At 39.6% G+C, this 27,478-nt stretch overlaps 1 protein-coding gene across 4 annotated transcripts in view; it reads left to right on the forward strand.

Moving 5' to 3' along the window:
• LOC108701290 (striated muscle preferentially expressed protein kinase-like) overlaps window positions 1-27,478 on the forward strand; it is a 134,644-nt gene that overhangs the window by 26,502 nt on the left and 80,664 nt on the right. Inside the window, exon 1 of one of the 4 annotated variants that reach the window (XM_041575971.1) lies at window positions 11,264-11,536. The exons of the other annotated variants lie outside the window; for them this stretch is intronic. Within the exon in view, the coding sequence (XP_041431905.1) occupies window positions 11,504-11,536 (33 nt within the window). The 5' untranslated portion in view covers window positions 11,264-11,503. Of the gene's footprint in view, window positions 1-11,263; window positions 11,537-27,478 lie in introns of those variants that run through there. 4 annotated transcript variants of the gene reach the window in all.

Raw genomic sequence — 27,478 nt, forward strand, 5'->3', positions numbered from 1 at the left:
GCTTCCTATGTTCTATCAGTTTGTATGGATACTAAGTCTGAACTGCATATCAAGTTATTCAGTACTAGGAAATTGAATGGTGCTACATAATTAAAAGATGCAGTCATATTAAATCAAAACAGCATTCTATATATGCCCCTTAGAGTCCATATGAATTCAATGCAACATGGATTGTTCTGGACAAGTTAAATTTAGTAAAAGGGAAACTAAATCCTCCCAATTATGCCTCCTTTAATCTCACAACATTGCAGCCAGCCTGTATTACTGCAGAGTTCTTGACCTGTATTTCCTTGTGTGCTCCCTCATGGCAGATATATTGATTTGATGTACAAGTCATATGATGTGATGGCCACCCATTACATTTTAATTCTCACTTCTGGCTAATACACATTTGTATCTGGCAGTTTGTTTTTTGTCCCTACAAAATAAAAGTGAATGCAATGTAACGCTTTTTGGAAGTTATTTGTAAGATGCAGAAAAAGGAACCTTTATACTAATATATATATATATATATATATACCAATCAGCGCTTTGCATTCAGTTTCTAAATAGAGAAGGCTGCTAGTTGCTATTAGCAACTGCACTTCAATTTAGCCCATAGTTTCATAATGAGGGCCTAGCATTTGCCATTTCAACCAGTTTCCCATGATATTGCCTTGTATATAAAGTATTTTCTTTTGCAAGTTTTATCAAGAGCAAGTTTAGTTTTTTTTGATCCAAAAATAAGGTCAATGTTGTTTTAGCCCCTAAAGTGTTTGCCTAACACAAGTCCTTATTTGCATAGAGATTTTTTTTTTCTTTCCTGGTAGAAAAAAACTCAACGTCGGGTAGTGTCCCCCCAGAAAGCCCCATTGATATGTTGTACCAAAGTCTATGGCTGGTTGCACAGACAAACAGAGAAATATTTGGGGATTCCCAGGGACTTGTCGTTTGCAACCTTCCCTTTTTTCTGACTTTTTTCAAGGGCGCAGATGACGAGAACAGTTTGGGTTGCCATAGAAACTGACAGATGTGCTCCGCTTCTCCGTCTCTGAGAGGGGATAATGCATTGATGCACATGATGAGAGAGAAAGAACGTAGATACTGAGTCACGCTGAGCCTTGGGGCTGGTGGACGCGAGGATGTCTGGGAGAATCTCTCGTTATCACATTTCACAGCTTGTGTTAAGGCATTACCTCCCTTAAAGACGACACACAAGCTTTGTGCTCTTCCATAGGTAGCAGATTGCCAACAGTCTGATCCCTCTCCTGGGTCCAAGCTGTGTAAATATATTTATTAAAGGGCAATGGAACATAGGCTACAATGTAACAAGGAAAAAAGAACAAGAGGTAGGAGTTAGAAAGCTTGGAATGTAATGGAATTGTTACAGTGAGAGGGACAAATCTAAATATGAGTCAGTCGTTGAGAGAGAGAGAGAGAGAGAGAGAGAGAGAGAGAGAGAGAGCTAAGGATACTACAACATGAGCACACGAGGAAGGAGATAAGGAAGAGTGAAGCTGAGAAAGGAAGAGCAAGATTTGATACACAAGGAAATGTTGGGCAGAAGAGAGATTGAGAGAGGCAGACAGGGACTATCCAGCCAGAGGATCTTCTGGTGGGCCAAGACCTACATTATGTGGACTCTAGCCAAAGACAAACCACTCTTATCCCCATGATAGGTCTATATAACATCTATACAGTATTTTGTGAGTGGGACCTGAGTCTCTGGTGGGCCCAAGAACCTCAGTCTGGAGAAACGTAAACAGCAGTGAAAAAATTACTTATATCTTGAAGAAAAAATAAAATAAAATATAAAATGCAAAAAGGTCACTTTAAGCAAGTTTACATTTCTTTAAGGCAGAAGAAAGAGACAAGGGAAGTGTGGCAGATGGAAGATGAAGCGAGAGAAGGAAGTTGGGCAGAGGCAGAGAGATAGGGTCTTAAAGGGAAGTGAGAACCGATTTATCGCCACAGAAATAAGTTCATTTTAATAGCTGCCCTGTATGACATTAGAAACAAGATGCTGAAAAATATAATTTAAAGTGATGATCATCAAATAATATATCCCAGGAGGTTAGGAGCCAAGAGAAATCTTAGAAGCTACAAGCACCAGATTTCCAGAAATTGCCCAGACCTGGCTCATATGATAGAATTCTATTGACAATGGACAATAACAAACTTAGGCTATTATTTTTCATAATGAATCCACTGCTTATCTGAACATTTTTTTTAATTGGGGCAATGTCTGTATAGTAGCCTGTAGCAAACAGTTAGCATTTGCGCTAGAACAATTACAAATAACTGCTGATTTGCTGCTACTGGTTCCTAGACTGTGGGTCATTTTTTTCTCGCTTAGCTATTGGAGCATTAGTTGCATGTGTATAGACAGGTGCAATTGAGCTGGTGCATAATGCAAATGAGTATTCCCATCAGGCTTGGAGGTCATTTACAATTAATGCTCTTGCGCTTGTGTCTGTTATCTCAGCAAATGACCCCTGTCCTTAGGGCAATGGGCGATAGGCGATAGTATGTACAGGGCTCCATTGTGAACTGTGGCCTGCACTCCCATCAAACTCACCTGTACAGGGAATTAAAATTAAGAAAATGACAAAAAGATATAGGGGCAAATTCATTAAGCGCCGAAGCGCCTAACGCTAGCGTCAATTCGCTAGCGTTGGGCATTTTCGTTACATCGCAAATTCACTAACAAACGCTGGCGTAAATTCGCTAGTGTTACTTCGCACCCTTACGCCCGAATTTGCGCAACGGACGTTAGTACACAAATTCACTAACGCGCGCAGTGTACTGAACGCTACCTTTTACGCTAGACTTCCTTCGCCACCTCAGACCAGGCGAAGCGCAATGGAGTAGATAGGGATTGCTTCGATAAAAGTTAAATTTTTTTCTAAGTCCCAAAAAACGCTGGCGTTTTTTCTATATTATGGGTGATAGGCTGAAAAAGATCGAAATTTTTTTTGGGGCTCCCCTCCTTCCCCCCTACATTTCCTAACTCATGGCAACTTACCTAGACAGTGGGCACATGTGTAGGGCAAAATAAAAATTTTATTTGATGTTTTGAAGGTTTCCCAGGCATTTGTAGTGCTGCTACATATTCCTCCATTGAAATTTGTATTTGGCGCCGTATGCAAATTAACCATCGCTAGCGTAACTTCGCTTCGCTTAGCGAATCAACACTAGCGCAACTTCGCAACCTTACGCTACTCCTGAGCGCAACTACGGATTTTAGTGAATTTGCGGAGCGCTGGCAAAACTACGCCTGGCGAAGTGTGGCGAAGTGCGGCGAAGTTACGCCTGGCACAACTACAAATCTTAGTGGATTTGCCCCAAAGAGAGAACAAGGAGAGAAGTAAGAAATGTAAAAAAAGGTAGTGTAAATAAGAAAGGCAAATGGATCTCTTGGTGAGTGGGAAAGACCAAAAATGTTCTGCATTAAGAAGGAATTTGCAGAAATGACAAGCTGAAGAGAGGAGGCAGAGAAGGCATGAAATGAAGAGTGGCATAGATAGAAGGCAGAGTGCTGGACTGGTGGGGGTGCAAGGTTTGAAAGGACAGAGACAGCTGGGAATGACGTGAGACGGATGCTCTTTCCCAGAGTCAGCAGGCTGCATGCAGCATTACATTTAAAGGCACACACCGGCCAGACTGTTACAACTCACTGAGTGGTGATACTGGCAGACACTGCAGGGTGTGGCTATTGGACAGTAGGGACTGGAGTGTAAGAGTAAATGGTAACCACAAGGGCAAAGCATCAAACCGATCTCTGCTGAAAATTCAACAGCAGCAGGGTTGCATCTCTGATGTGTATGGCACAATATAATAAGCAGCATGGTGGCACAGTGGTTGTTATTGCTGTCAGGTCCTAGGTTTAATTCCAGCCTGGGTGTTGTTCTCATTGTGTGGGTGTTCTTCCAAACTCCATAAACACAAGTTAACTGCCCATAGTGTACTTTAGATTGTAAGCTGCATGAAAAACACTAGCACTCATGGCAAGAACAAGCAGGGCACGTCCTTGGTGAATATAGACTACATAAAAATGAAATAATTGCTCTCTCCTGGCACTTAAACATTCCTTAAAGTGTGAGGAATGACCTCTGGAAATTTCATTGCTACTGAAAGCTATCTTACTGTTTATATGCTCCGCCATCCTGATTCAGACTCCTGAGACAAGGAAGCAGAAGCCATCTCGTTGAAAAGACCAGGAGACTTCTGCGACATTAGGTAGTTATCTATTTACCAAGGTGCAAGCAAATGTATTAACAGTAATAATGTAACAATGAACCAATAACGTGACACATTATTACATGTCTACAATCTCAATAAAACCACTATGTGGCCGCCTGTTACGTCAGAGTTTTAGATTAGATAAGCAAGTGAGAGCAAGCAAAACATAAATGGCACCCTCCTGGGACACGTCTGAGGAGATTACTACCCACCATAGACACTGGTGCTCCAAACGCTGTGGCCCCTCTCCTCACTCCTGTCAAGCATTTCTCTGCAAGCTATGGCAAGATAACCCAAGTTCCTAGGACCCTCCTCACCCACCCCAAATTTATTCACTGGCAAGAGTGGCCTCCACTTTGCTAATATCATGCTTTATCCTGACCTCATGCCCTGTCATGACACACCTACCTATTGCCAATCTCTTTCCTGCACCATCAATCCCCTAAATGTTTCTGCCTATCCCTTCTTAGCACTGTCAATGCTCCTCTTCTTTAATGATATGGAGACCCTGTTATTGCCTTATATATGTACACAATCAATGGGCTTCAGTAACAGCAGAATAAATGCAATTTCCAGCCAGATTGGATTCAGAGAGCAACGTGCCAATGTAACAGAAGCTGTTTAGCAGCATCTTGAATCATTGTATGTCTTGTCTAAATGGTTGCCAGGCATTGAGTGGGCTCCTCCATATGGGATAGGGTTAAAGGGGATACAAGACAACACAATATGAATATTTAAATCCCTTTAAAAATATGTAGTAGGCTCCTAGCATCTTCTAACTTTGATAAATATTTTCTCTTCAGAAGAGATACAGTTTGTTATCCATTTCTTTCGCACACATTGTAAAGGTGGACATGCAGGGGTTGATAAAAAGCTGTCATCTTGGCCCCTCCAGTCCAAGTTGTAGCTTGCTGGTCTCTGTATGGACCCCTCCTGATGTCCTGCCCAAGCAATATCTGGCAGTAAAAAAAACTGTCAGATAAGGACAAAATTGGTGTAATATGGTCCTCTCCCAATGGAGCTGCAGTTCAATACAAGCTGGAGGGTCTCTGCTATTAGTCATGGTGTAACACAGCACCTTATAGAGTACATACAGCGAGAGAAGCGCAAGCTCAGTTAATGTGCCGTCTCAGCTGCCTGAGAGACGCCCTTAAAGAAAAGCAGTTGGACACATTCTATATTTGTTTTGCCTACTTTGCAAGGAAAATAATTGGTACAATCCAACTCAGCCGAAAAACTGAGAATATAGCAAGCGGCATATCTGTCCAAGATCCTCAATTACAACTCCCAGAATCCTCCGCAAGCCAGCGATACACAGTTCCCCATGCATTTCAATAAACTGGGCAGATTTAGCCTTTAATATGTGATGTACCTGTCTCCCTCAGTAATGCAGAATTTGGCTGAAGGATGTGTGTGGGGGTTGAGTACACCGTTGCTTAATATGAGTATAAATAGATGGTTTGGCAGGACAATTTGTATGCGTGGATCTCTTCTCTTCAGCTCCTGCTGCTCTCAGGAGTAGGGCTGTTTCGGCACCTTTATTTAACATTTATACTTGAATATAAGTTGGTTTTACTTTCACAGTATTTGAATAAGAAAGTGCAAGGATCAGTCTGTCCAGGCGTTTATCTGCATATTTATGTGTTTGTATTAATGGGAGCTCCCATCATTGCTCTGAATGATAACTTCATCCAAAGGTGCTAATAGAATTAAGGCCAATTGTTTTGTATTTTGTAGTATAAATTGTGATGATTAATGGAGTAAATATCAGGGGAGCAGGTCCTGCTCACCTGATGTTAGACCTGCGGTGTTGCTGCCATAATCCACTGATGCCCAACAAGCCCTGGAGGACTAGCAGAGGAATGGGGGACAGTGGCACTGTTGCAAATTTTGCCCTAGGGCCTTTAAGCCTTCATATAATTATAAAATGTGCAAAGAGGAGAAATCAGTATTTATTGGGTTAGGTAATAATTTGTTCAAAGTATGCCTTGTGTTGAAACTGCAACAAGTTTTTACTAGTCTAACCCAGTAGCAGTCAGAAAGCAAACATGTCATTGGTTACTATGGTACAGAAGCCCCTAAGGGCCCTTATAGATACAGCAGTGTTGTCACTTCTGGGTGGAATAGGGGGCCTGGTAAGGACAAGTGAGAGGGGTAACATAGAATTAGGGTCACTGAGGGTAGGGGGTCTGAAAAAATGCATGCCATGAAGTGTTGCCCCTGAGAGGCAGGTTGGAATGCAAGTGAATGAGGATTTTATTTTGCCTGAATTTTTGCTTTTTAGCACAGCAAAACAAAATGTTGCATTTTAAGGAATTTGATGTAATTAGAGACAACAAAAATATAATGCACTCTGCATGCATTTCCATAGATGTCCGTATGTAAGGACACTTAGAGAATAGCACAGGTATATCAGGAAACTCAGGCCAGGTGTGGAGTGGGAATGACAATCCTCTATTTAATTCATCTAGGATAAAGAGCAATAGCCCCGCATATGGTGAAGCCAGGTACTTGCTGTGAAAACAACCATCTTCATAACAACAGAGAGGCACATTAAGTAAACAGCCATTCTTAAACGGATATATTAATCACAGCTAAATGAAAATTAATTGATAAATAAGCTTTGATTAAAAAAAGCCCAGAGCAGGCCTAAATGAGATAATATGCAGGATAGAGTATTTATATTATCTTCATTAGCTTGTGTTGTTTTATTTCTTATTATCAATCAAGTTTGTACAACTGTCTGAAGGATCACTGAAAGAATGCTAATGAGTTTGAATAGTCTCATCACATTTTTTAATATGATGATTTCCAGGCCCGTATGATAACTAGGAAATAGCAGTTGAGCAGGTGGCAGTGGACTATAATTCCCAGCACTCTCAAACTGTGAATGAAAGATCATTGTTTTACAGTGATTTTTAAAAAGGTCAGACTGGGGCATCCAGGGCAATCCGGGGCTGACTTCAGGGGCCCTTTTCCTGTGCCCCCCCATGCCCCATACATTTACCTTCCATCTCCAGAACATTCCTCCTGTCATCATGAGAGAGGCCGGGCGGGGAGTGAACCAGGGTTGAAAGGGCCCGTTAAGACCGGGGCCCACCAGGTTTTTTCCAGGTCAAGTCCGATACTGAATCCTTAACCCAACAATTTCTTTGATTAATGCTGTAAGTCCCTGATAAATATAATGAGCCAGTGGAGCTCTAACAGACTGGGATTCAAAATATGCCCTTGTGTTTCAAGCACATAGAGGCCAAAGCAGCCTTCAACAGGAGTAATAAATAGGGACCGTCTATAGCATTTTCCAGCAGCCATTCTGGCATTTTCCAGAATCTGCAGCACAAGGGAGACCTGCACCTAATGTCTGCTATAAGCAAGCCATATGTTTGCCATAGTTGCCTTCCTACAGAAAGAGGCTCAAGTAGTTTCCAATCTGGGAGTGCACTTGATGGAAGTCTTATATTTTTCAATCTGACTTGCAGTTATGAAATGGAATGGAATGGAAATTGTTAATAGCTTGCTTGCAGAAGGGGGAAGTAATGGATGCTTGTGATAAGCACTTGATAATTAACACAACCCTCATTTATTGTGCACTTAATAATAAGGGTAAAGCAAATGACTGCAGTGTGAGACAAGACTAGTGAGACGCTGACTCCAGTGCTAATTAATGGTCAGACAGCAAGAGTTTTGCTTGGTCCATTCACTTAACACCCAAGGGACATGAACACTCTGGGCATCTGACTGGAAATCAATAGCAGTATTGACAGCTGTGTTTGATAGATAAGAAAGGGAGGAGGCCTAGTGTCAGGGGTTGGAAGGATGGAGAGCGAGATGGAGACCCAGAAGGGTCAGATCTGAAAGGGATGGAATTTTCTGAGTTCAAAAGTATATTGCCAGCTTTATAGTGAGTACATCGTAGATGGGGGGGGGGGGAGTAGCACATAACAGCTAAAGGTTATTTCAAATGGGAAGTTTTGTCAAAGTGGAAGAGTTTTCTTGCACACAAGGGCACACCGGTAGATCCAGTGTATGCTAAGAAGTCAAGGAGTAGGGCATTCTCCCTGATGCACCTTTCATGTTTCCTACTGAGTAGCCATTCGTAATTATCTACTAGTTTAACAATGAAATTGTGCTAGAGATGTCTACAGTACTACAAGTTAATATGAAGTCAGCAATGCCAATTACTGATTCACAAGGAGTCAAAGCTATCCATATAGGCCATCTCCCAAGGCCATGCACACATTGAAGCTCATCAAATGACAGTTGCAAGCAGGAACAGGGCAGTATAGCAGGTATAGTAGGTCAGGATTGTGATGACCTACAAGGTGTAGCCTTTTCTCAGGGCGTCCTTAGCTCACATACTGTAAAAGTTACTGAGTATTTAAACTCAAGAACACGCTGATGCTAGTTTACAGCATTTACAAAATAGCATTTTCAGAACTTGGCACAGCTAAATACTATACAATCCCATTAAAATGAGCGTCAAAACGCAGTTGGAGAATTTGGGAGCCTCATTTCACTTAAAAGGGTTGTTCACCTTCCAACATGTTTCTCAGTTTAGTTGTTTTCAGATAGTTTACCAGAAATAAAGACTTTTTTCAATTTTCTATTTGTGATTGTTATTCTAAAGCAGCTCTGGGAGGGGGGGAGGGGGACCCTGTAAAATGTTCTAAATTGATACATTTAGTTAATACATTTCTTATCTTTGTCCCTGCTGAGCAGAATCCCTAAATTTTCAAGACAGATGTTAGAATTGATACAATAGTTGCTAATATTCCAGAGATGCTGCTAAGAAATGTATCAACTAAATGTTGCAAAATTGTAACAGTTTAGAGTCTGCGCCTGAATTACTGAGCTGCCAGACTCAAACACCAGAGACACGAACATTCAACTTTTGGAAAAACAGTAAGAAATAAAACATGTAAAACATTTGAGAAAAGTATTTATTTTTTGATGAACAATCTGAAAACCACTGAACTGGGCTGAAAAAAAGTTTCTGTATGGAGAATAAAGAGTGGTTCACCTTTGTGTTAACTTTTAGTATATTATAGAATGAGCAACTTCAAAATGTCTATAGTTTTTTTTTTTTAATTATTTGTATTCTTCTTCTGACTCTTTCCAGCTTTCAAACGGGGGTCACTGACCCATCTAAAAACAAATGCTCTGTAAAGCTACAATTGTATTATTATTGGTACTTTTTAATACTCGTCTTTCTATTCAGTCCCTTTCCTAAAAATATTCCAGTCTCTTATTGAAATTAATGCATGGTTGCTTGGGTAATTTGGACCTCAGCAACCAGATTGCTGAAACTAAAGCTAAATAACTCAAAAACATCAAATAATAAAAATTAAACCAATTGCGATTTGTCTGATATATCCCTCTACACCATCCTATAAGTTAACACAAAGATGAACAACCCCTTATAGTTATATAAGCAGTTTTCTTTTAGATTGTAAGCTCTACTGAGCAGTGCCCTATTTACCTCATGTATTGTGGAACAGAATGTATGGAATATAATCTGCATGTTCAATGTATACAGCCATCTATTGTACAGGACCTTTGAACTATGGCGGCATTTTAGAAATACGTGATAAAAATAATAGGCATGTACAGGCAGTTAGGCACCTTGCATTTCTGAAGCCTTGGAAACAAGTTAATACATATATTAATCGACATGAGATAGAAGACAATCAGAACACAAGGTTCAGCTCTCCATCATTACAGGTTAGGACAGTGTTTGGTCAGGGGTGCAATATCCCTCAGTTAAGAGTTAATTTTGTGCCATTTCCCTAAGCGCCACCATCTGTCCTCGATTATGGCTTAATAACAACAGCATAATGATTTTCAGCTTCTATCATTATTCACTCTTTGTCTAAAGCCTCATGCAGATCTATGCTTTGTATGAGAGTTCAGTAGGAAACACTGCTCACATAGGAAATCAGATCTAATGTCTCAAAAAGGCAACTAAAGCCATAGACATCTATGGAACTTTCATGAGTAACATTACCTTACCCCCCATAATTTGAAAATCAAGTCAGAGCAATTGAGGCCCACCTGGCCTCCATCTCAGTTCAGCCCAATAAAATCACCCACCCTTCCCCAAGCACAATCCCCTTGCAGCTTTATGGTTTGGGTCTATCTTAAGCAAGGCCACCATCAAAGCAAGATCTGGGATTGCTGTAGGGGGCACAGCAACACATTTTTATCTTTCTTACCAGCTACTGGGCTGTAATATTTGTATGAGGCACTAAAATGTCTAAAAATGGCACTGTTCAAAATCAGGCTGTTTGGAAATTCCCTGCACTGTATACATATAAATAGATACAAGCAAACAATAAAACTACATCTATTGTTCAAGTGCAGCCGCCAGAATTCTCCACCAAAAGAAGCTGTACTTCTCCACTTCTTAAGTGCCACAGGTTTTCTATCCCTGGATTAAAGTGGCCAGTCCTGCTTTTATAAAGTTTAAGTGCAGACCTCTGGCTGGTGCTCGACTACAACGACCACCTTACATGTGTGCAAAGCAGATCATTATGTTTGATACCTAAAAAAGAGAGTTTGCTTTGGACTGCATCTTTGCCTTACTGTGAAAAATGAACTTTGCAAAATAAACAATAATAAGAAAAAATAAAGCTGGAATTATGACATAATTTTAAAAAACAGGACCACTTTAATCCTTGCATTGGCATTGCCAAATAACCCTTTAGGTTTATAAAGTCCCAACAATATAGTAAAATGCACCTGTTCACACAAATGTCCAGTTTTAATGCTGCTCTTAGGGTACTGACAGCTTTGCATAGATGAGACCCATAACTAAGCAAAAGACAGTGGAGATGTTGGGGAGATGCTAAGTATACTAAGTATATAGACTTTACCGCAAAAAAAGGCTTTTTAGAGCCATAACAAAAACTGTTCTTGAATGCCCAATGAAATGAAAAGCAAACACACAAACCTGTATCTAAGCCACACACTTCTTGCAGTCTCTCCTCCCTTGCTTACTCCCTCCCCTTCTCTCTCTCCATCCCCCATCCCTCCCCCTGGCTCTCAAAGCATTGTATTCCTGACTTGGCTCTGGGTTTGGGAGCGGCAGGAACACAATTAGTGGCTACTGAGATTTGACATCTTTTCAACCGATTGCTTGGAAACAGGCATCCGCCTTCTATTTCTCCATCCATTTGTGGGCATACCTTTGGAACCGGAGGTGGATTGTGAGACGCCTGCATCAGCAGCCAAGCTAAGCCCTGCCTGGGGGGCTCCTCGCTGCCCTTCTCCCCCATTCCTAGACATGAAGAAGAGTTGGATGAAAAGACGCTCCCAGGTGAGAGAGGAGGAGAGAGGGGTGGGAGGATGGATAGAGGAGGGGACTGACAGAGAAATAATAGACCTGGCATGTGACAGGAGGGCACTGTATGGCCAAACCAATTCAGATTGAGATTATCTGTAACCATAAGAGGGTACCCATGTGGAACGCACAGCCCTACTCAATTCTGATCCTAGTAGAACTTCCATTCTATTAACATACTTCATCCTCTACCATCCTCTCTCTCTCTCTCTCTCTCTCTCTCTCTCTCTCTCTCTCTCTATCTATCTATAATGCCAGGGTGCACCTTCATGAACATAACCTCCAAATAACTCATAGAACTACACAAATAGCTGGCTTCAACACTACACCAAACTCCATTTAAACACAAAATGATACACTATTACACACTTTCACAATTACCATAGCAACACCATTATTTTATTGAAAATACCATCCAATCAGTAATCTTCTTGAAAATAAATTATTACCCAATTTAATCAAATGACTTAAAACTGATCTTAGGAACCCAACCCAAAGTTATTCCCAGTGCCCCTTTAAAAGTCTTTCCAAATGCTTTCCACATACATTATATGTCTGCATTTGGTGGATATACGTCATACACCTTTCAAATCAGGATTATTTCACAAACCCCCCTCAAGGCTAACTATGTATTATTCCTGGACTGTAATGACTTGTGGGAAGACTTGCCACGTTGCCTCTGTGAGAGAGTAAAGAATATAACTTTTCAAGGGACAATTAAAAAGCTAAAGGGTTATTTGCAGTACTTAAAAAGTTCTAAACCAAGGCAGGCAGAAAAGAACAGTTAAAACATTGTTGTAATGGATACAGAAGAGGCCTAAGAGGTATTAGGTGTAGTCATGTGGTAAGGTTGGAATTGGAACTGCAAAGTGTTGAATGACTGTAGTGACTGGCAAAAAAGATGAAACACTAGGTACTGGAAACTATAAAAAGCAAGTTAAAGTATCGGAATTTAATAAGTGTTGTAGCTCGCCAAAGTGTGACCAATAATAAACATGGCTGTACCTCCAATTAGGTATTTATATCAGACTTTGCCTCTCCATGGGAAGTCCAAATGACTACACACTAGGAATCCAGTAGCCGAGAAACACTTGGGTCTGACTAGACTCAGGCCTGTTTTAACATATTGTTGGGCACTGGCCATAGATCCAGTTAGTTGGAACCTCTCTTTCTAAACCCAATACATTTGTATAAGTACTGTCCTCAACTTGTACTAGAATGGGAAAATGTTGGGCATACTGTATATAGCATAATGAGAGACATTAAGGAGAGCACTGTACAATCACTGAACTGACACTACTTCTATCCCCCATAAAATTCTTGGGTCTGGGGAAAAGTAGGAAACATGGCTCTGCAACAGTTTGGAGGTTTCCAAACCCCTGATCTAGAAACCTGATGAGTCAAGTTACCTGATAATCAATTACTTTCTGCCTTCCTAACGAGAGTGAAAGCAAGGACAGGTTTATATGTGTGACTGTTGCACTAATTGTGTGACACTTTACAGATCTGTACATACAAGAGGCATCTCTGCTAGATAATCCAAGTATGGTAAGAAGTAACAGCCTTACTAAAGGTAACATCCAGTGTTGCTTTTCGAATCTGTGTTATTTTTTCCCCCTTTCTACACCCAGACCACCATGCACACATAAGCAAAGAGTTTTAGGAGGAGGTCCAAGAGCAAAGTAAAGGTGCAACTTGCCAAGTTTTTTTGCCCTCAGTGTACCTTGCCACCTTTTGCAGTGGCTCATGCCTTCATTTAAGAGCTTAGGAGCACATGTCTGGATCTGCACACATCTGGACCTAGCAGTAGCCTAGAAGGGGGGCCTGTGGATGTAGCATTGGGGCCCCAAATCTCATTAATCCGCCACTGGCTGCATACATGTATGTGACCCATGGGCAAGAATTTGTACAATCGCTATTTGCACGTCAGTTATTATATGTAAGTAGGAAAACCTGCATGGATGTGGCATTAATGGCATCTGTTTTATACCAGGCAAGAGACATTTTATACCCATTAACAAACCCAGTGATGTTGCCATTGTTTCAGTAGTTAGCACTAGTGATGGGCGAATTTATTTGCCAGGCGCAAATTCGCAGCGAATTTGCAGGGGAACTATCGCCGGCGTCAAAATCGATGTTTCACAAAATTTGCGAAATTCATGGCGAAGCGAAACGGGACAAATTCTAGCCCATCGCTAGTTAGCACTTTTATCTTTCATTTGTTTAATTCAAGCAGTATCTTCTCTGAAAATAATACAGTAGCATTTTACTGCATCTACAAATACTGATAGTGCCCCCCCCCCTTGTCCAGGTAACCATTTATTGTATCACAATAACTCTAGGGTAGCAATTTGCAATTACAATTGTATGGTAGTGGCTGGGCTTAGAGTATAATATTGGTTGACATTGGTTTGGTTTGGAATTGTATGGTAGTTTGGCAGGAAGTTTAGTTATCTTTGGCACTTTGTAGCCAATACCTAGAGCAGCAGTTCTCAATTGTTGGGGATGTCCTTTGCCCTTGGTGCTTAACCTGAAGGCAGGTTTGGATGAGAATTGGATAAAATGGCTACTTGCTTTCTTAGAAACACCTAAAAACCCAGCTTGAAGCTCAGTTAGAGTGAGATTTAGAGTAAATATATATTTACTGTCCTATTTTTGATACTATGGTGTGTTTGGAAACAAAATACATGACATATGCCAGCTTTAAAGTGGGGCCTTTGCTATCAGCACTATTATTATATATTATTACTATTATATATATAATGTTTAGTCTATAGATAATTTATTATAAATGAGCAGCCCTATTTTCTCCATTGTTTTTGCACTGAATAACAATTGTCCCCACAATATTGTTAGAGATGTAATAATCTTGAGACTTCATTCAGAGTCTAATTCTCCAGGGATCAACTGCAAACAACCTCTTAGATTGGAGCAACGTGTATAAGAAAGCCAATGGAGCAAATCAGTAATAACTGATTAGTATTTAAATTGGGAGATTTTTTAATTATGTCTCTTTATTGGGTGTGCGAGAAGCCTGGGAACTCAGTTATAGCCGAGTACATCCAAACGAATGGTAAAGTGCCACATTATGTTGAAGGTATTTTGTACTCTAAGAATTAATATTGTCAAGATCTCAGCTCCAGTTCCCAGATATGCCGATATCACAGAGATGGATAACTGTAAGCAAATACAGCACCACAGCAGGTATTGCTAGCATAGTTTTTCCTCTCTTGAACTTCCCTAACTCACTGAAATATTTGCTGATATTTTCAGAATTTGACCATTTTCCATATTCACAACAGGCGAATATATGGAAGTAAACTATTAAAAATGAAGACCACTTGGACTGGAAACATTTTGCACACTAAAAATTATTTGAAGGATAAATAAACGGAACACGTGCCATCCATAGAAAAAGGGCTTATGTCTCCTTTAAATGCTCTCAGGCTACATTAGTGTGGTCTCTGCTTGGATCATGCTGAAAGTGATCATCTTCTTTTCCTTTATGAAACATACGGCTGCGGAAAGGTTCATTTACCCTTCCAGGAAATCTGTCATAAGAAATAAATGAGTCTGTGGTTGAAACATAATGGGAATTATGTATAAACTCTGCCGGACAGAGAACCTGTTAGTGCTCCATAGCAGCAGGTACAGATAAGCAGCCATCACACATGGCCCAGCATCAACATGACAAAACATATTAAGAATCTTCCCCAGCGAGGCCTAATTTGCATGTACATTTTCAAATTCCCCAGTTAATGGAACATTACACTATGCAGCTACCATTGATACGAATAAAAATATAAATACATGTAAGGTTTACCATTTTATTTTGCAATACATTTTACAGGAAAATAACAAGTAAAGCCTAAAATAGTCCCATGCAGCCAAATGTGCATCTTTATCTAAAATCTCATATCTAGTGCCAGGTATATAATAATGTAAGATAGTTCCATTGGAAGTAGGGCATTAAGGCTTACTGTGCAGTGCAGTTTATAGACAGGATCCACTTCAAAAGGCAGAAGAAATTAACAAACAGAATAATACTCTGAAGGCCTATTATACAGCAGGGAAGCGTTAATGGAAAGACGCTCTGAAAATCTCTGGTTCTGGAACACCTTCAGCCATGGTACTCTGTAAAAGTCTAAATAAGGACTATTATCTCCTGTGTTCAAGAATTTCTAATGGAGTAGAACAGTGCTTCAAACCTAGCTTGAGACATACAGACTTTTTGGACTATAACTTCAATAGGTTTATTTCAGAAATGATCTGCTCTTAACAAGGTCTAGGCCTGTAGGAGACTGGATAAAAACGTAGTGGGCATTGGCCCCACAACTCCCCATGGATGTTGTGAGTGCTCCCCCTTTCACCCAATCACAGCTGCCCCACTCACCCAGTTCAAAGCTGCCCATTATTGAATTTGATAACATTAATAACAAATACAAAATACAGTCAGAAAGAAAACCAATGCATCCGCAACAAGTAACATTTTAACAATTCAAACCATGCATTATAAAAACATTAAATACAAATAAAAACAGATGTGTATGGGTTTGAATCAGACATTCCCATCATGAGCACCTTTTCTTTTTATCTTTTTGTATTCACCTTTTTCTTTTATCAATGTTAAAGATTATATGTATGGAAGACAAACCCAACCTGTTTCCCGAGAGTTGAAAGTGGATATGTTATCCCCTTAGAGGACATATTTAACATGCATCGTGTATATTCAGAGTTTTTTACTACACACTCATAACATCTGACTTGTTTCTTAGAAACATAGATGCCCTATAACACTGACACGTTACAAACCAGAGAGAGAGATGACATTTCATGACAATAATGTGATTGCTTTGACCTTGGGCATAATAATGAAATTAATCAAATGCCATTACATAATTAAAGAGCAGTTAAGACTGAAAAACACATATCTATCTCTAATTCAACAAAAGGTAAAAATGACCCATCTATAATTGTCTCCAGGGAAAACATCCTTACTGTCTGCAAAGTAGCAATGGAACCATTCCATTCCTTAAATGAACAATGTTAGTATGTAAACCCTCAAAACAAACATGGTGCTCTTTTGAAAACTTTCACAACTGACATTTATTCTAGTTTTCAAGACATTAGCAGTTGTTTTACTTCTAATATAATGAATGTGAGACTGCAGTGCCACCTGCTGCTAGTCTTGTGATGCTGCATTGCTTAGAAAGTAAAGTTAGTGAGCAGAGAAGAGTCATCTAATATTTCTCTGGTCAGCTCTAAGCATAGAAAGATCATAAGACTTTTCTTTTGTCAGTACGTTTAAGGGGTAGTTCACCTTTAAAATAGCTTTTAGTATGATGTAGAAATTGATATTCTGAGACAATTTGCAATTGGTTTTAATTTTATATTATTTAGTTTTTTTGAATAATTTAGCTTTTTATTCAGCAGCTTTCCAGTTTGCAATTTTAGCAATCTGGTTGCTAGGGTCAAAATTACCCTAGCAACTACTGATTGATTTGAATAAGAGACTGAAATATAAATTGGAGAGGGCCTGAATAAGATGAGTAATACAAAGGAGCAATAACAATATATTTGTAGCCTTACAGAGCATTTGTTTTTTTAGATGGGGTCAGTGAGGCCCATTTAAACACCAGAAAGAGTCAGAAGAAGAAGGCATATAATTCAAAAACTATAAAAAATAATGAAAACCAATTAAAAAGTTGCTTAGAATTAGCCATTCTATTACATTCTAAAAGTTAATGTAAAGGTGAACCACCTCTTTATTTCTCTACCAGCAGTGCCCAGCCAACAAAAAAAACAGAGGGGAGTGCTGTTATTTAAAATTTGTTATATTAGCAGCACAGACCATGATCATCATAATTTCATCATCATCATTTATTTATATAGCACCAACCAGATATGCAGTGCTTTAATCCTTAGAATAAAATTGGACAGCATTTTGTCTAAAAGATTACGGCACATTCACATGTGTTGTAGGGTCCACTGCTCTCCTCCTGCATGCTTTCATGTTTTTTCAGGCTGATCTCTGCTCTGTGTAGCTGCATTTAGGCCATACCTCCCAACATTTTGGAAATAGACAGTGGGACAAAAAGATTTGGTGGAGCGCGTCGAAATTTTGTCAAAATCTCGTTTTTACACCCTCTAATTACCATTTTACAAAATTTGGCAGGTTATGAAAGTTTGAACACATTTCTGCGGTTTTTATGTGTTATTACAGTTTTGCTAATGAAGGTGAATTGCCCTTTAAGCAGCAAGTCCCAAGAGACCTGCGTATCTTAAATTGTTACAATTGCTTCTTTGCTTATATAAAATTGTTACAAATGTATCCAAGTGCAACTGCCTCTATTCTGGGTTCTCTGCCAAATGCCAATTAAGTTAGAAACGTTGTATCTTTTTCTGGCTGTTCAGTGCAGGAGATCAAAGAGACATTTCAGTAACAATCTGGGACTGCGGGTTGAGCTGCCAAAATCGGGACTGTCCCGCGAAAAAAAGGGACAGTTGGGAGGTATGCTTAGGCCAATGCTGTGCCTGCCAGTAAAGCTACATGCAGCTAAGGATGAGAGTAGATCTGCTTCTTGCCGGTTGCCTACAAAACAAAGGGGGCGAATAGAGGACTTTAAACCACGCGTGACTGTGCCCTTAGCTTTGGAAAGAATGATAAAAGGGTAGATCACAATCATAGAAAGAGACTTTTGAAATGAATAAAACATATGTTAAAGGTTGAGTAGAGAAGGTGTACATGATGGAAATGCCTGATTCAAACCCATACATTATCTGTCTATATAAATGTACATATAATGCATGATTTATTGCCATGGTTTTTAATGCATCGTTTCCCTCTTTTCACCTATTAAGCAATTCAGGGCTTAAATGTTAAATGCAACCAGTATTCAGTAGCCATTTATTTCAACAATGACAGCACACTATTATTATCCTTTAGTTTTATAGCTCTAGCATGTCTATGCATTGCTTTACAAGCTGTTGTGAAATATGAAATCCCACTGGAATACATGTTCAGACACTGTGCTCCCGGACATGTAAGAGAATGAACAAATATGGATGGCAGCATGTCATTTGTGAGTGTTACATATAAGATCCTATGGGACATGTCTAGATCCCACATCTGCTGAATATGTGATGTGCCAAAAAGATGCTCAGCTTCATCTAAGTGTTCTTTTGTGCCAAACCCACGCCCACTTTCTACTTAGCCACCCTGCACTCACAATCTCTTAAAACATTAGGAGAAACTGTGACAAATATGTGATTTTAAGGGGAAGTTGGTCAAATTAGTTTACTATGGTAGAAACAAACTGGGCACCCTTTACTGCTTGTCGGAGATGGTGATTTGATGTTGTCAGGTTCCAACAACTCAGTGCAGGACTGTGAGTTATGTGACAGTTCACAGTCTCCTTCACAGTGAACCCACGTTCAACATTAATGTGTTATGGACCTGTTTTGGACTTAGGACGCAACATTCCATGAAAGAGAGTTGTTTTTGTTCAAAAGTTATTGTTTGGTCAAGCAGCCACTCCATCATGTTGGCTAATAATGTTACCCCTAGAGGACAGTGTTTTATTTAAGTATGTAGATGAGATTACCTTGTCAGAGCAAATATGGTTGCTCCCAGTAATATGAATAAACACAAATATGATAAATGAGGCTCCATGTACAGAATAACCTTTAAATATTTAAAGGAAAATAGAATAAATCCCTATTTATACTGTACCTTTAAAGGTAGCAGAAATTGAGGTGATGTTTTTGGAACAGAGTGCAGTTTCATTGTCTGCCTGATGATCTGATGCAATTTGTATTTCTAAGTTTTTTCGCTTTTGTATACAAAGTAATGTTTTTTCAATTTATTTTTTTTGCCTTGCCAGCCATATACTGTAACTAAGCCAATGGTATGATTTATCTGGCTGTTGACATGCCTTGTTTCAGACAACCCTATGGGGCAGATTTACTAAATGGTGAAGCGGCCAATGCTATCATCAATTCGCTAGCGTAACCGTCCGCAGGGACATCGCCAATTTACTAGCAAAAGAGATAGGTGCTAGTGCTCATTTGCGCTCTATTCGCTCTGGCGAATGGACGTTACTCCGCAAATTCACTAGAATCCGTTTTTCACTAAACGTTACTTCTTTCGCCAGACTTGCCTTCGCCAGCTCAGACCAGACGAAGTGCAATGGAGTACATAGATCTTCCTTAATCTGGCGACTTTTCCTTCTTTCAGAGTGATAGGCTGCAAAAGTCCTTAAAAATGTTTTTTTTTGGTAACCGTTTTTTTCCATACATTTTCTAACATAAGGAACATTAACTTACAGTGGGCTCATGTGTAGGGCATTATAACAACTCTATTGTCTTTATTAAGGTTCCCTGGACAAAGTGTAAATGTAAAGTATTTGCTGCAACATATAACATAAAAAAGTCCATACAACTTTAAATTTCCCACCATATGCAAATTAACCCGAGAGCAAGATCTCTATTTTCAGTGCTTTTAAAGTCATACCTCCCAACTGTCCCTTTTTCGGAGGGACAGTCCCTCTTTTGACAGCTCAACCCGCAGTCCCTCATTTGTACTGGAAAGTCCCTCTTTTCTCTGCAGTGAACAGCCAGAAAAAGAAACAAAGTTTCTCACTTAATTGGCTTTTAGCAGAGAGCCCAGAACAGGTAACAGGTGCAAAACTTTGTAACAATTTTGAGACACAAAAACACAGTTTAGATGAGGAGAAATATTTTCAAACTTTCATAACCTGCCAAATTTTGTAAAACAAACATGGTAATTAGGGGGTGTGGTCACAGAAAGGGGTGTGGTCAAAAAATTGCTGCGCTACATGCGGGAAAAATGTTTTTGTCCCTCTTTTTACTTCCAAAATGTTGGGAGGTATGTAAAGTTATTTGTAAAAACAATCGCTATTGAAAGCAGCATTTGCTTAATGCCTGGTTTTTACTTTTTAGGGCTGAAATACACGGTGCGCCTTCTTCAGATCTGACGCGATGAGAGGAAGCGCATGCGACGAGACGGATGCACCGAATATAATGTGAGTAAGAGAAATGTGGGACCTACAAGCTGCCTGCATCTGACACGAACATGCGAACAGTTGCTTCTTCATCCGTCAGTCGTGTCGGATGCGCGCAGCTTGTAGGTCCGACATTTCTATTACTTACATTATATTCGGCGCATCAGTCTCGGCGCATGAACTGCCTCTGAAGAAGGCGCACCCAGGGGTGGATTTACATAGCGGGCGACCCTAGGCCCACTGTCGTTCGTCTCCCGTGCCCCCCCCCGTATTCATGCAAATTTTCATAATCGGGACCTGAGCAATGTGGATTTGGCACTGGAAATGTACAAAATGATTGTATCTTCGGTGCATCCCCAGTGTTTTTGAACCAATATGGGTGTGGTTGGGCAACGTGCCGCTCCCCTAAAATCCTGCCGCCCTAGGCCTGGGCCTAGGTGACCTTTCCACAAATCCGGGCCTGGGTGCACTGTGTATTTCAGCCCTTAAACAATGTTGCAAAAGTCTTAGTTCCCCAGCAAAGACAGGTCTGTTAATCAGCTTACATTGTATCAACAGTCTGAGCCACCAGGACAGAGAATAGAAAGGGACAGACAAACACTGCTTTCAATAGCAATACATATACAAATACAGTAGAACCCCCATTTTACGTTTTTCAGGGGACTAGAAAAAAAATGGTGTAAAATTCAGGAAAATGAAAAATCAGGGAAAAGTATTATGCATAATATATAGGTGGGAAAACAAAATAACAATGTCAAATGAGGGAAAACTTAAAATCAGGGGATGTAAAATGGGTTCTACTGTAACTTAAAAAACATTGAAAATTTGTTATGAATATATATTGCAAAATTGCTTAGAATTATGTTTTCTTTTATTAGGCAAACAATTATTTTTTGGTTTGACATTCCCTTTAAGATCCAACGGCCTCCCGGTTGTAGGCCCAAGGATTCCTAAAGCAGGCTGGCCTCCAACAAATGTTTTGCCCAGTCGATAAACATTTAACCCTCAGGTGAACAGATTGAGAACCTCTGTAATATGGAAGGCTTAAGGGCTGAACTCCACTGTGCACTGTTGTCCGACACACATGCGACTGTGTAGAAGAGAATGGAACCAAACATGAAGTTCCAGACACAAACAACATGTATCCGACTGTCGGATGAAAACGCAGCGTGTCCTAAATCAAGCTTCATAAATAATCAATTGATGAACCTGCTCATTTAGCCTCCTCAAGTGTAGATGTACACAGTATTTATTGCTCACTGTTGTTCAGAATTATGTGCTGCTTCCCATTTTGCTTCATTCACACAGCTGTGCCCAACTCATGGCAGCTTTACTTGGCATCTTAGAAAGCCGATATTCCACACTGCACTTGGCACATAGTGTCTATACTTCCCAGAAAGCCTAACACTCATATCATATGCACCCTCATCTCTGAGGTTAACAGCTAGAATCAGAAAGTGCTGAGTGCTCAACCTTATGTCCCTTGTAATACAGAGGTGTTTATCAGGGAACCTTCAGGTCAAACACAGTGCAAATGCATGTTGTGTTATTTCTATAGCACTATGCCAGGAAGGCACAAATGCTTGCACAGTACAAATCACACACCGGTGTTGTGCAGACAGTGGCACCCATGTTTCCCAACCCTTCAACTGCAGGTACAAGTTCCATACTATTTATGCCAACTTAGTATTGATGTGCAGTTTGAGCAATAAAGGGAAGGTGCAGCAGACTACAGAATCAGGTCCAGACCTCATTTTGACCCTGTGTACCAGAAATTACATCACCAACATTTTTCAATGCACATGTATCCAGTTTGGCTCAAAATGCAAGCACAAATGCACGTCAGGCACATTTTCCCCTAATCACCCGCAATTATACTGGAAAATTAGCATTATAGGTTAAAAAACATGGTAACCTGTGGTCACAATTGCTCTTTGTACATTGCACTTACAACCCCTCTAGTGTAGAAAAACACTTCAGTGTTCTAAAACTGATCATGGGAATGCAGCGTTACCTGCATGGGGAACCCATTTTAACTACCCAAAGGTGACTTTATTGCTTTCTGTAATGAAAGAAAATGTAACTTTAAGTCACTTTTTAGTATGTATATTCATTGAACATAGTCATGATTTTCAAGTTTCTCAGACTACACAAACCATGCATCATATGAACTATCCTCCCATCAATACTTCAGTTCATACTTCTGTTATTTTCCTTCTCAGTTGGATTAATTATAGAGCATGCAAGGCATTGTGGGACTTGGAGTTTTGGCTAACGTTTAGCTGAGTTCCTAAACAATGTTGCAACGGTTTGAGTAGTCTAGGAAAAGAGAGCAAGGAATTTTAAGAGATAGACAGGTACTGTGTTAAATAGCAATTACATTTACAAATAGCTTTGCATGAATATTGGAAAGTTGCTTAGAATTACCTTTTTTTCATTAGTCTAAAAACATTGGTGAAGTTCCCCTTTAAGAATCCATGCTGTATGGTAAATGAAAGCAGAGCAGACCGCATGTCTCTATTCCATATAATAGTGCTCCTTAATGTAGGGGAAAGGAAAGCAGTAATCTTCATTGTTTTCTAACGTTCCACTATTACTCCCAATCCCTGTTTCTGTGGCTGACATGAAAGCAGTAACCCTCTGCCCCTGTGTTTGACCTTATCCTTAAAACCCCAGCAGCTTCTCTTCCCCTATCACTCATAAATGTATATTGCTGGAGATGCTGTATTTTAACTATGATGGTGGTAGCAAGAGTCCCAAAACTGCCAAATTATTCTACTCAACCCTAAAGGGGAAGTTCAGGGCAGAATCGTTGCATGATCACTTATGGTAATTGTGAATCTAATCCAAACATACATCATTGAAATTATTGTTTCACAATTAATTTCTCTGTAACATGATGATATCTAAGTCTTTACTAAAATAAACTGTTTTTGTTTCACTGGCATAACCAATTGGGGCCATTTGCCTGTATGACTCACTGATTGGAATGAAGTTGCCCATTACAAGTTGACTCATACAGCATGAGTCAGTTAGTTATATTGTGTCATGCTCCCCCAACCTAACAATCTTCCCCTGGTGTAAACTGATCTAGCAATTTCTCAGAGAGTGAAAGAATGAGTCAGTTTGTCGCACCATGAAAAAAATGCTCGGTTGAAGAATCTTTTAAATAAATCATTAAGGAATATAAGGAGAAGTACCAAGTTACATAAACCTAAAATAATTCGTTGTTTAATTATTCCATGTACAGAGATCTGCTAGAGCACTCTTCTGAGTCCCTATACTGAAACCTACCTGCTATGTCCACTTATTTGCTTATCTCGATGTTCCTTCCCTGGTCTGTTCAGCCATGACCCTACTGTAAGCTAGAGCTGAGCCAAGTAGTATTGGTGCTCAAGACAATACTCCTTGGCCTGGCACCAATATCTTCATGCCTCCATCTGCTCAGTCCTATCCTCTCCCCTTCCTCCTAGTCTGCAAGTCACCCAATCTATCCAGTTGCTTCATTGCTATCTCCTCTGTCCCTTGCTCCCCCATGTCATTCTCTGACAATCGCTCACCCCTATTCTAGTTTTGTAATCAAGTCTGTACAATGAAAACCAGTTGGGTCATTTGCACAGTTTGGTGGGAGTGCTTTAAAACAGTGCTGTCCAACTGTATCCATATAGCAGGTCAATTATTCACTTCTAATAGGTGCAAACGTCCCCAAACCTAGTTATGGCAGAGTGCTAATACACACTGCATGCTATAAGCAGTGTTTTCCAGGATTTTGGAGATTGCGTTACAGAATTCCAGAATTTGGTAACCTCCCCAGAGCTCCTATCATGATATTGCCCAGAAATTCACCCTGCAGAACTAATTTGCATGGCTCTAAAATATAGCAATTTTTCATTTTCAAGTTCAGATGTAGGGGTCCTTTTGCAGCAGTGCTGCGCTTCAGTAGCACACAAAAACTCATGGAAGTAGACAATGGATGAAGCACTAAACAAACGAGTTAATACTGATGGTCATGCTATCATGTCATGTTGAGTAGAGGTGATGATATAAAGAAGAATATTGACTAGGCTGCCTGATTATGATGTATTGCAAATACGGCTTGCAATTAACTGATTTACTAGTAGATGATGGCCAGATCTTTTCTTTTATATTGCTTAATGGGTTTAACCCTTTGTTAGATTCATTGGGATATGAAGATTTGTTGCTTGTTGCAGTAAAGAATTAAGAATTAAGTAGAGAAGATGATATAGTTCTTTGGAGAATGCAGAAACAGCCCGTAAACGTATCATCAAAACATGAATTCCTTGTATGCAACGAAACATAATATGCATATAGAGCAGACTTAATTGTATAAATTCCTTGCAACTGAGAGTTTTCCTGCAATTTACTGAAGCATTTTTAAAATGGTGTTTTATCACCTACAAGTGTTTACCTGCTAAGAGGTGATTAAAGTATAATATTCTATGATGAGTTTTATATTATGGGATATTTTCCAGCACTGAATAAATATATTGATTTGAGAAGTCACCAAAACTTTAATTATTTTTAATCTGTAGAGCAAAAACAGAATCTGTAGTTTGTTACAGAGAATATAGGGGTCATTTATCATGCATGGGGCAGGGTGAAATTGCAAAAAACAGGGGCAAGTTAGGGAGGTGATCTTTATTCATCAGTTACTGCACAGTGGAGCTTACAATCTAATAACCCCACCACATTCACACACACTATAGACAGTCATTGTATGTTTTTGTGCATTTTAACCCAGAAAAAACATTGTTCTAAATAATATTAAATTGCCCAGTTTTTGCAAATGTTAGTAAATCAGGCCCTTAAGGTGGCCATATATGACCTTTCCTGGAAAAGATCTTTCACTACACACGTGTAGAGGATATCTGAATCATCACATATACAGGTAGAAACAATAGAATTCTACGTGTATCTGATGATTCAGCACTTACAATAGCCGATGCCCTGGTGCCTTCAAATGGGCTCGATCAAAAATTTTTGTCTGGCTCAATCGAGCAACTGATCAATATCCAAGTCTTCTGCTGATATCGGTCAGCTTGTCTCCCACCATACACGCACCGAATATTGTAGAAAAATTTGTTAAGTAAAATATTATCTGTGCGTCTATGGCAACCTTTAGACAACAATATCATTGCACAATTAAATTATAAATAGGTTTGTGGTGTAATTTATTGCTAAATTTTGTGATAAGCTTTCTCTTGAACCTTTGATAAATATGGTCGTTTTCTATTTAATAAAGTGCTATGAAATGTCTCATTTCTGAGGGCTTAACTTCATTTTAAAATGATTAACTATTAACACTTTAAATGAATTGCTGCATTGGATTCCTGGTAAAAGAAAATACCCCTAGTTTGGGACAAATGTTTTAGTTTAAACAAATGTTTTATTTTAGCTCAAGGCTGATATGAAACGTCTCCAGGCATTGTGTGCTTTCTGCCCTGCAACATGCCAGACTAATTCTGTAGTCCTAAAGAAAACAATGTTGAATTGGAGCCCGGGTAGACTTTGAGAGTGTTCCTTTGCTTCATGGGAATTGTGACTTGTAAAGAAGATCCAGTTAGGGACTGATCTATAGGGCATACAGACATATAAGGAAAGGTTTATTATCCAATATTAACAGATTCTTTGAGATGGGAGATTGGCTGTGATATGGAATTGCTGCCTGTTTAAAAGGGAGGTTGATTGAAATCATCAGGCAAGTAATCATCTGATTTCTTTGGTTCCAAGAGACAGGCTGGCAGCCAAGCAGGAATCAGACAGTGAGAGGGGTCACAGAGTGGATACATCACAGTACATTCTGCACTTATCCTAAAGGTGCAATGCTGCTGAGTACATACATTCCCCAACATTTACATTGCATCTTATTTTTTTAGAACCTCTATAAGCTAAGGGAAAGCATCACTTCCCTTGCTAAAAACAGATGACAATTTACCAAATAAGTTCAATATTTACATAAACATAATGCTTAGGACCAGTGGATTGACAGCATATACGAGGATTCCTTTGGCCACTGCTGAGTGCCCATTCACTACAACGGTTGGGCCTTGAGTTAGACATTCCTGGCATAGCAAATTACTGTATTACCTTATATCATGGTAGAAGTCCTGCAAAATGTGCTGCTGTAATACACCAATTATCAACCATAAATCTCTGCACCCAAGTCTTTCATACAGTATATCTCTATGACATTTCTACAAGCATATGAATGAGTTATATGGGTGCTCCTTATATGTGTTTTGCCTTCACCGATTCAGCAAACACATATGGCACTGGCTCATACAAAAAGAATCATGGGTAAAGGGGTGGTTCCTCTAATTAGTAGCTTATAGATGTTTCTCGCATCCAGTTGTTTTGCCTTCACTGATATAGTTATAACATAAAACACTTATGAACAGACTGGTGTGGGTGGGGCCTATAATAAGCAGTTAATCTAAGGTGTTCCCCTTAAATTGATGTGTTTTACCACCTCTTTATTAGACTGTGTCAAAATAACCTCTAATTTAGGAAAAGTGCTGGTGCAATCACCAGGACAATTTGCTCCACACCTCCAATACAATAGTTATGCTTCAACAGGTATAACTATTATAGCTTTACAACTCACATCACTCCCAATAAAAACTCATTAAAGGCTGTTTATACCAACTGAATGATGTCTTATAATACAGAAGGACGTCAATAGCCTATTGCTTCTGGGGAAAATGCAAGCCTTATTAACTTCAGCTGCACCACAATGGTCTAGCCACTAGACAAAGTACCGTCAACATTGCTAGGACCCATGATCCAACTGTGCCCTATGTTGGTGCACAATCAACTTACAAATGTTTTCTCCTGTATGTTTACATACATACACATGCAGTATAAAGCAAGGGTT

This window comes from Xenopus laevis, chromosome 9_10L, assembly GCF_017654675.1.
Source record: "Xenopus laevis strain J_2021 chromosome 9_10L, Xenopus_laevis_v10.1, whole genome shotgun sequence".
NCBI lineage: Eukaryota > Metazoa > Chordata > Amphibia > Anura > Pipidae > Xenopus > Xenopus laevis.